The sequence below is a fragment of the Vollenhovia emeryi genome, unplaced genomic scaffold (assembly GCF_000949405.1).
Source record: "Vollenhovia emeryi isolate VEMERY1.0 unplaced genomic scaffold, V.emery_V1.0 DF939427.1, whole genome shotgun sequence".
Taxonomy (NCBI): Eukaryota; Metazoa; Arthropoda; class Insecta; order Hymenoptera; family Formicidae; genus Vollenhovia; species Vollenhovia emeryi.
The window spans coordinates 1-9,569 of NW_011966939.1; the positions used below are offsets into that span (position 1 = coordinate 1).

Consider the following 9,569-nt stretch of genomic DNA (forward strand, 5'->3'; position numbering starts at 1 on the left):
TCGCAACCTCATTGCTCCCGACTGTACGTTGCTGGAAAGCACCCGTAGTAGCTGTGTGTCGCTGTGACCCGCCCACCTGCTGCGTGCACGAAAATTTAAAATGCTAGGAATATTGAAAAGCACCCAGTGACAAGGATAAAGAACACCACCAGTGACGTCACGACCAATCGGAGGCAAGTGTCCTGATTGAGGCAATCTATACTATGTTAAAGAATCTCTGCAGAATCTCTGTCTTCAATGATGCTACAGTTGCTGCTTTTATCGCATGTGTAACGTAGTGTGACATTCCAGGCTGGCAAATACGATTTGAACAATTGTTCATCCTCGCACGATATTCCTTTTGCTTGATTTAATTTATTCGACCCATCGGTAAGTGTCTCGATATGTACCACGAAGAAATTTGTTAATTTGTTTACGACTATTGCACCCCTGTTACTTTTTACGCTTACGTGAAAAAAGATGTGACCTACTTGCCTTTTTCTCGCACGTGTTGCCAAATATTCACTTCAATATTTTTCCTAATCAACGTTTTATTCAGCCTTCCCTCACGACCTTAACTTCCGAGATGAGAAAACCGCATTTTAAAGAATTTTTGCTGTTATTAATATAGTTTTATATTGACACGAGAAATTTCTTAAAAGAAATTTTATTAATATTAAATTTACGTCAGTGGCTGGTGAGGATTTTTAGAAGCTTTTAATATACGTTTTTACTGTGTAAAGCAATTTGTTTCTTTCCAAAAATATTGGCAGTGCCATTGTACGAGAAATTTTTGAAAGTTAGGTCAGAAGAGAAAGTTTCAATGATTCACGTATGTCTTTTCTTAACCCTTGAGTATAAGTTGCTAAACTGTATTACGTTTAAATTCACGCCTGTTTAGTGTCGTATTTAATAATCTTTATTTCTGTCTTTAAGTATTGTTGTATTAAATCATATTTTATCACTGTCTTGGCACTACAAAGTAATCAATTTAAAATTTATGTTTGCATATATAAATTCTGAGTTTCTTTTAACTGACATAAGGTTTTTTCTAGAAGATCATCTACAATAAGTTGAAAAGTAAACTGGACGATGTCTGCAAACACAGCTGTGTTCAGGATTTGCAGAGGGAGCAGTATGGTTACTACATTTCTATGGAAATCACACAAGATTCTGCAAATCCACAGGACAGTCTGTGTTTCTGCGCGAGACAGATTTCACTCCAGCAACACTGATCGAGCCGAGAACAAGTTGGCAGTGAGTCAAAAGACGGACTGGAATAAGACTATGTCGGAGGCAGAGAAAATCGTTGGATATCCGACGTCTTTCTTAAGTTTAAGATGGTTATTGAGCGACGAGATTGCCAATGTTGCGTTGCACCTGAGGAAGCTGGTTGGATCCAATCATCCTGTATTGAAGACAGCCAAGTAAATTACCATGTGTGATGATGCTCTTCTGAAAATCAAAGCTTGATTTGTACATCTTTTTTTTAATGATAGGACTATTATTTACAATGGACGTAACACACAGGCATTTGGTCTTATCTTGCTGTTAATTTCCAAAGCTGCCGGTCACTTGAATGCAAAACCAATAGAAGAGGACAAGGCTGCAGGAGTATTACATAGGTAAACTGTACATTAATTGGAACGCTATTGCAACAGCATATTCCTGAGACCAAATCAAGTAAAAAAGGTCCTGTACCACTTTTCCTTGCGACAAACAGTTATCGAGATATCATAAGCTAAACATTGAAAAAGTTATAAATTTTCTCTTGAATATCTCAAAAGTATTAGGCAAATCAAAAAGTGTTTCAGACAAAAGTTCATATTAATGAGCAGAATAAGACAGTATAATAAATAATATGGATATAATAAACATATATATAGGATAGTATAATAAACAATAGGGGGTTTCATTTAAAAAATTGAAACTGACCTTTAGGTGACCTTCAACTATTCAAAGTCAAATTAATGACACCATCTTATGTCTCCCTCAAAACCCAACAACTTTTGTCTAGGTCATTTTTTGTCGGCCCCTTCCCTGAAGAAATATTTGCGTGCGTTGATTAAAATGATTTACCCTGTACATATAAAATATACATATGTATATACATTTTATTTCAGTCAAAGGGCGTTGGCAGAGATTACAGAGATGATACGCACTAGCAATTTGATACACAGAGGTCTGGTAAACCTAAATACAGATACAGGGTCTTTGGAATCTTCAGAATTAAATAATATAACTTTCGGTAATAAAATGGCATTGTTATGTGGTGATTACTTACTTAGCAACAGTTGCACTGAATTAGCAGCTCTCAAAAATCAGGATGTAAGTACAGTCGCCACTTTTCTCTCTTACGCTGTAATTTTAATTTAATAGAAAGTGAGAAAATTAAAGCGAATATTGTTTTTTTTAATTAAGATGCTTGTAATTAAAGAACACAATAACTTTCAGCTTTTGTTCTTAATATCGTCTGCAGTAAGAGATCTGTGCCAAGTGGAATTTGTAGCACGCAGGGACAATCAAAACTTTCCCATACCAGAAATTCCACCTGAAGACCGTACAGGTTACGCACTGAAGGAGTGGACGCTTTTAAACACTTACGGCGCTGGATCGTTGCTCGGAAAAAGTTGCCAAAGTACACTAAAAATTGCTGGTCACAGCAAAGAAATAGAGGAGAAGGGTTACGAGTTTGGCAAACATTTAGCTTTAGCTTGGCAGGTGACGTAAACTGTAGTTAAGTTTGGATCATTTTTGCAATAATTTCCTAAAACTATCGGACAGCATATCTTGCAACAATTGCGTTTCTACAGGCGTCCTTGGACCTGGGCTTGTGCATTAATAAAGATAAGGAAATTTTACATAATTTGTGCGCAGCTCCAATCATGTTCCACGTTGAACATGACCCATCAATTTTGATCGAGCTGGACAAGGGATTGGAATCAGTTGAGAACGTCGACTATTTAAAGGTTTTTTTTTAATGTCAATATTCGATAAGATTCGTGCTGGACTAAATTCTTTTCCCCACCTAGTCATATGTTGAATGAAATGTTTGCTTATATGAATAATATTTCATGTATGTAGGTGCTTGAAATTGTCACAGCCGGTCCAGGCATTGGATTAACTAAAGAGCTCGTGAAGGAACACTCGCAAAAAGCAATGGAAATCTTAAGTGTGTTTAAGGAAAGTGATGCCAGAAAGGCATTATCCAATATTATTGTTGCCATAGGTGACTTTTAACAAATAATATACTTTTTATTGTTTACTTGTCAGTAAACAACTTCAGAATTATATATATTGTATGTGTAAGCGAAATTATATAGGAAAAATATTGACAGTTAGAAAAGGTGTTAAAATATACGAATTTTTATATAACATTTACATATGTATATTTTTGAATGGAAATCAGGTGTTTTTATACGAAAATGTTGATCTTTTTTATATATCTTTTATATGTATACAGATATTTATATGTATTTATGTCGTATGTTAAATTTTTGTACTTTATAATGCAGTAAAACTGATATTTAATTAAATTATGTTTTGTAAATATAACGTTACTTTCAATACCTGCTTCAACTCCAAAAAAAAGTGTCGATACTTATATTTTTTAATAGTTATATTTATTGAAATTGAATGTAAAATATAATATTTGTGTAATATAAATATAAATATTAAAAGAAACTAACAAGGAAGTATTAATATAGGTAATATAAATATAATATTTATATTTTTTATAATATAATATAAAATATGATATAATATATATAATATAATATATTAAAAGTAAAAATTCGTATAATATATTAATACTTGTTAGTTTCTTTTATTACACGTATAATGATATATAAATATTTAATAATATTTTGTATTTAGATCTGTAAAATTTTACTTATTTACTGCTTGCTTTTTTCTTGATCACATAAGTGCTTTCGGATTTAGATTTTCAGCGCCCGAAGACTATAGGAAAATTTCAAAATGACGGACCCAATAAGACGGAACGAAATGCTAATAAATTTTATTAAGTCTGAGCGACTTATTTTTTAGGACTTTTTGAGTTGCTGATTAACAAATGTAAGGTAGAAAATTTTGAACATGTCAGATCTCTCTAATGTTACTGACAAAACATAAATGAAAAATAACATCAGTGATTTTTGTTGACCGTATCTGGCAATTTTTGTAATACAGAAAATTTATTGCGAAAAATATTATCTCAGCCAGGGTTTGAACCTGGACCTCCGTTCTCTCTAGGTGGGCGTCTCAACCAATTCGACCACCGAGGCATATGATAATATTAGTCGCAATAACAGTACAAAGATGTTGTTTACGCGTCTATTTCGACTTTTCAGAACTGCGCGCCGATAAGGGTTGACCGTACACTGAACTGTCGATAAATAAAAAATGTATCAATACAGTTCACATTTCGTGAATTTTTTTGAAGCACAGAGTGAGTCCTTACATATTGTGCGTAAACAATCAATATGCTTACATAACATTTCTTTTCTATTAATATAATACAAACGATACTGTAGTCATGTATCTGACTTTTTCAGTTATATACAGGGTGAGGAAAAAGTACCGGACCGGTAAAATATTTCGAAAAATATGGGAGATACGGAAAAATGTTTCAGACAAAAGTTGTACGGTTTTAAAAGAGCTATATAATGGTAAAATTAATTTTCGAACGAAATTAATTTTTTATGATTATATGGAGGTCGCCGCCATTTTTTTAAATGGAACCCCATCTTGTTTATTATACTATCTCATTCTACTAATTAATATTAACAACTTTTGTCTGAAACATTTTTTTATTTGCCTAATACTTTTTGAGATATTCAAGAGAAAATTTATAACTTTTTCAATGTTTAGCTTATGATATCTCGATAACTGGTTGTCAGAGGGAAAAGTAGTACAGGACTTTTTTACTTAATTTGGTCTCAGGAATATGCTGTTGTAATAGTGCTCCAATTATGGAAAATTTTTGTGTATTCTACCATCCACAAAATTTACATACACAAAATTTTCAATAATTAAAGCACTATTGCGACAGCATATTCCTGAGACCAAATCAAGTAAAAAAGTCCTGTACTACTTTTCCCTCTGACAAACAGTTGTCGAGATATCATAAGCTAAACATTGAAAAAGTTATAAATTTTCTCTTTAATATCTCAAAAAGTATTAGGTAAATAAAAAAATGTTTCAGACAAAAATTGTTAATATTAATTAGTAGAATAAGATAGTATAATAAACAATTAAGATGGGGTTCCATTTAAAAAAATGGTGGCGACCTCCATATAATCATAAAAAATTAATATTTTTCGAAAATTAATTTTACCATTATATAGCCCTTTTAAAACCGTACAACTTTTGTCTGAAACATTTTTCCGTATCTCCCATATTTTTCGAGATATTTTACCGGTCCTGTACTTTTTCCTCACCCTGTATATTTCTGTACTTTTGTTATGTTAACGGATACTGATATTTGTGTCCTTGAAATAACATCTATAAAAACATATTATTATTAAATCAGTGATCCTAAAAATCCTTGGAATATGAGTTTTAAAGAAAATTTTATATTTTGGTCTGCCATATTGGATCTGTCATTTTGAATTTAGAGAGAATACAGATTGAAAATTACTGATCCCAAAAATAAACTCGGTAAACTGTGAATTACGTGCAAGTCCCATTATTCCTAGAAAAAAAAGTCAGGATCCACGAAAGGGTCGAATGTCGTCCAGCGATAATTGTCGTACAGCACAATTATCATGTGTGGATTTGTAAGCGATATAATTTCTCCTTCGAAAGTACAATCAGGTATTTGTTTGTAGCGACGACGCCCATAATGGGGGAAGCTTGGCAATCAAGATCCACGATTCTTTGTTTGGCAGATTTCGCTCCGACAGCAGGCCTTTCGTACAGGAACACGTGTCTCGTGTGTTCTACTATAGCTATGTACGAACCATCTGCGGCAAAACAAGTGTAATTATGCTAATATTATTAAATAAATTAATCGAGTTATCACTATATTACACAGTTATTGTTTATCGTTAAATTGAAGGAATATATTCAAAATATATATCTCTGCTGCTTTACCAATGGGAGACACGCAAAACTTTTTATTGGTCTTGCTGGCCTCGACGTAGCCAAATCCAGGAAAACTGAGGACATGTCGTAGACTCCATTGAGCATCTCCGTCGCCAATTCTCCAAATGCAGGCATCGTGATCGTATCTTAAGCACACTGTTTGACCGTGTTTTCCCTTGTAGGTGAACAATACATGATTGTTGCTCCCTAATCGAGCTAGATGCGTGGTCGTTCGTGTGAGAAAGTTGATTCTTTGCAAAAAATTATCCTTTCCCTCGAGATCGCACTCTTCTAGTTGCTCAGCATTGAATCCCACACAAGGCTGATCCCCACCAGCATTGTTGTCTTGTTGATCTGTGCACAAATGCGCTAGCCTGTGTTGCAAATAATTATTAAAATATAATAGAATAAAATAATATATCTGTAAATATTTAAATGTCACATGAAATGCCAAATGTAGAATATCATTAAATTAAAGCTGATACTACATGCGTACGTATAGCAATTTTATAAGCACCTCGTATGAATTTCCGCGGCTAGAACTTCGTTGGGCAAACATTCACCTCCAGTGTCGCCTTTAATTAATTCGCTCCACATCAATCCACTTTCATGTTTACTTAGCTCGACTTGCAATGCGCCTTCTTTGTGCCTCCAAGTCGCCACATTCTCTTCCAATCTGTGCTGACATTCCCCTTGTATCAACGTTTCGTCATCTATCGTAACGGACAGTTCTAACGGCTTGACGCTTATTCTGGGCCGTTTATCGCTACGGTCCTTCGGTACTTTAACCCAAACGGTCAGCGAGTCTTCGTCCTGCGACCAATAGTACTTTGGAATCCTAATTTGCGAACTAACGCCCGGGTGTTCCGATCTGATCTCGGAGACCTGCGCGTTTTCAACACCAACATTGTCGTTCTCAAAACTAATGTTATCCTGACAAATGGAGTGCAAGTAATCTCCGTTCTCTTCCACACAAGCGTAGTCCACGGTGCCCTGTACTTTCAGTATCTGCTTGTCGATATTGTGAACTTTCGTCGCTCCATCTTCCGTGCACAAGCTGTACGACAGTAACACAAGCTGCGTATATTTTTTCTGGCTGTCATCCGCAACGATAGCGCACATGGTTACAATAACTTTCGAGCTCTCCTCCACATATTGGACATTCATGATGACTCCAGATTCTTCGGGATTCATTAGAAACACCTTCCTATTTTCCCCTGCGTATCCTATCAATATGTGCAAGTTTCCACCACCATCAGAAATTACCACAATATCATTCGAGGTGAATCCGATTGACGGATTGTACGTTACTTTCGACGACTGTGCATCCACGTGTAATTCGTACACTTGATCTAAGGAACTGTCTTCATCCAGACGCCATACGGCCCAGGTTTCGTCGATAAACCAGCACGACGTGTCGTACACGTTGTTGAATAAGTGATTGTGAAAAGCAAAAAGCCTCGCCTCCAGCCAGGATTCTTGATTCTGATTTGGCTCCAATCTGTATACATCTGAAATATTTCTTGAAAGTTAAAAGACCTTTGCCTACGTTCCGTATTTTATATAAAATTGTACGTATATAGTACTGGACAATTACAAACACATGTACTTACGATTCTTTAGTTTATTTTCAGAAATTATAGGAACAGCTTCGTTGGAAAACTGATACTTTTCGAAAGTTGAGTTTATCAAACTTTTATTGGGGCGTAAGTCGATTATCTCTGTCATCGTCTTTTTATATCAATGCAAGATAATATCGAAAAAAAAATTTCATTCAACACGAATTCTTGAATTGACGGGACAAACTAACCAAACCTGTGATTGCGATCGTAACGACATCTAGTGTCAATTACTTACATTACATTAAAGCGGGGAGCACACACATAGGGTGCATTCGTTTATGCAGCTCTTAAGCCCAATGTCCACGATCCAAGAACTGTGTCAAAGTTCTAGTTTCGAGAAATGCGCAGCCAATCAACATGCAGCTTGTATGGAATAGCTGCAAGCTGATTGGCTACGCATTTCTCGAAACTAGAACTTGGACACAGTTCTTGGATCGTGGACATTGGCCTTTAGGGTGGAGTCCCATGGAGCGGAATACGCGGAAGCGGAATCAGCGGATCGCCAATCACAAGACTGTTTCGACGGAATTTTTGAAAGGGCTCTATCAGAATAATCTTGCGATTGGCGATCCGCTGATTCCGCTTCCGCGTATTCCGCTCCATGGGACTCCACCCTTAGCGCATCCACTGCGTCTCTCATCTGCTAATCACGTGACGTAATTTACCGAACGGACAACTGCGTGAACGACTGCTCGGACGTTTGACTCCTCCCCTTTGTTTAGAGGTTAGGTATTAATTATTTAAATTTGGAGAAAATATTATGACGACCTTAATTATTTAAATTATGTCTTTAAACACATTTTATTAAAGAAAAATTCTCCTTTCAGAAATCATAATGATTTTCATGCAATGGACTTGATCGACAGTAGCTCATCAGATTCTGATTTATGGTCAGATAGCTCTGATGAAGAGCAACTATTATTAGATGATACGGTATTGTTTATTTCATTTATTAATTCAGATAACATATTAAAAGTTTTAAATAAATATGATATTATATAAGAAGAAAAATAATAGAGCTATAAGTGATCCACAAAGGATACTTATAAGCATATATTCCAAGATTAATAATAAGATCGTGACAAACATTTCGACTCATAATCCAGACTTATTGAGGAATTTTAATTTTAATTTTAATTTTAATTTTTTTCTAGTTTTCCATATAACTTACTTTGCATTACTTTCAGTTTTATAGGATCGATTTGAAGCAGCTAGGTGATCTTGACCCTTTGGGTTTTATTTTTATAAAACAACTCATTTTTAATTAAAAGATGTTCAACATAAATTCGACGTTAATGATGGATAGCACTAACAGACAATTCTTGCTTTCCAGACAGTTTTCCGTTTTCTTACGCAGTACTGCAAGCAGAGCATCCAGAGCAGGACCTTCGAAGTAGCTGCGCAGATAGGATGGATCTCTGCGTAAACGAACGACAAACTGCGCTGCAGTCGTTTTCGCAGGCAGAGTAAACGAACTACATCTGCTGCAGTCACTGCGTAAACGAATGCACCCTTTTGCACAAGTGGATATATGCATAACGAATTTGATTGGTCCATTTTCTTATGCATTTGCTTATAGACCAATCAAATTCGTTATGCATATGTTTATGCATTTAAGGCCTTTGCACGTAAAAAAGCGTTAACCGTAAAGGTGCATTTTCATGCTGACGCTTGACGCTCACTTCGAGCGTCAAACTAGTGACTCTGGGGACTTTTTTGAATTGTAGCGTCAAGTGGAAAAAGCTAAAAAGATTTTAGCTTTCCTTGGCGTTAACAGCGTCAATTGTGCAATTTAAAAATATTGGCGAAGGAGTTTGCTTATTTCAATTACACGCTAAATAGAGCGTCTTGGCACTCAAATCGAGCGTCAACTCGAAGTCAGCG

At 35.4% G+C, this 9,569-nt stretch overlaps 2 protein-coding genes and 1 long non-coding RNA gene across 6 annotated transcripts; 1 reads left to right on the top strand and 2 right to left on the bottom strand.

Annotated features, from left to right (window-relative positions):
* The first annotated feature begins 12 nt into the window (after positions 1–12).
* On the top strand, positions 13–3,354 carry LOC105557718 (decaprenyl-diphosphate synthase subunit 2-like). Of its 2 annotated transcripts, XM_012005032.1 has the most exons (8): positions 13–173; positions 292–369; positions 1,035–1,406; positions 1,479–1,604; positions 2,103–2,307; positions 2,434–2,700; positions 2,793–2,948; positions 3,064–3,354. In XM_012005032.1, exons 3-8 carry the CDS (start codon positions 1,072–1,074, stop codon positions 3,217–3,219), a joined length of 1,245 nt encoding a protein of 414 aa, XP_011860422.1. In that variant the 5' UTR covers positions 13–173; positions 292–369; positions 1,035–1,071; the 3' UTR covers positions 3,220–3,354. The 2 variants fall into 2 exon arrangements, with proteins under 2 accessions (XP_011860422.1, XP_011860421.1); XM_012005031.1 differs by lacking the exon at positions 13–173 and having other exon boundaries at positions 191–369.
* On the bottom strand, positions 1,357–2,663 carry LOC105557717. 2 transcript variants are annotated; one of them, XR_001008624.1, is made up of 4 exons: positions 2,584–2,663; positions 2,264–2,338; positions 1,915–2,059; positions 1,357–1,434 (listed from the first exon to the last, which is right to left on the bottom strand). It is a non-coding gene; the product is annotated as an uncharacterized LOC105557717 (long non-coding RNA). The 2 variants fall into 2 exon arrangements; XR_001008625.1 differs by lacking the exon at positions 1,357–1,434 and adding an exon at positions 1,688–1,720.
* A 2,036-nt stretch (positions 3,355–5,390) lies between the features above and the next one.
* Positions 5,391–8,040, bottom strand: LOC105557720 (nudC domain-containing protein 1). Of its 2 annotated transcripts, XM_012005034.1 has the most exons (5): positions 7,677–8,040; positions 7,382–7,574; positions 6,581–7,204; positions 6,073–6,437; positions 5,391–5,942 (listed from the first exon to the last, which is right to left on the bottom strand). In XM_012005034.1, exons 1-5 carry the CDS (start codon positions 7,789–7,791, stop codon positions 5,743–5,745), a joined length of 1,497 nt encoding a protein of 498 aa, XP_011860424.1. In that variant the 5' UTR covers positions 7,792–8,040; the 3' UTR covers positions 5,391–5,742. The 2 variants fall into 2 exon arrangements, with proteins under 2 accessions (XP_011860424.1, XP_011860423.1); XM_012005033.1 differs by having other exon boundaries at positions 6,581–7,574.
* Between the last annotated feature and the right edge of the window lie 1,529 nt (positions 8,041–9,569).

What these genes read in the sequence shown, in the direction of transcription:
- LOC105557718 (XM_012005032.1), top strand. Translation starts at nt 1,072, where the DNA reads ATGTCTGCAAACACAGCTGTGTTCAGGATTTGCAGAGGGAGCAGTATG. An exon ending in CCTGTATTGAAGACAGCCAA is followed by an intron (nt 1,407 to 1,478) that starts GTAAATTACCAT and finishes TTTTAATGATAG; the next exon opens with GACTATTATTTACAATGGAC. An exon ending in CAGCTCTCAAAAATCAGGAT is followed by an intron (nt 2,308 to 2,433) that starts GTAAGTACAGTC and finishes AATAACTTTCAG; the next exon opens with CTTTTGTTCTTAATATCGTC.
- LOC105557720 (XM_012005033.1), bottom strand. Translation starts at nt 7,791, where the DNA reads ATGACAGAGATAATCGACTTACGCCCCAATAAAAGTTTGATAAACTCA. An exon ending in GCCGCGGAAATTCATACGAG is followed by an intron (nt 6,438 to 6,580) that starts GTGCTTATAAAA and finishes TTTGCAACACAG; the next exon opens with GCTAGCGCATTTGTGCACAG. An exon ending in GTTTTGCGTGTCTCCCATTG is followed by an intron (nt 5,943 to 6,072) that starts GTAAAGCAGCAG and finishes GTTTTGCCGCAG; the next exon opens with ATGGTTCGTACATAGCTATA.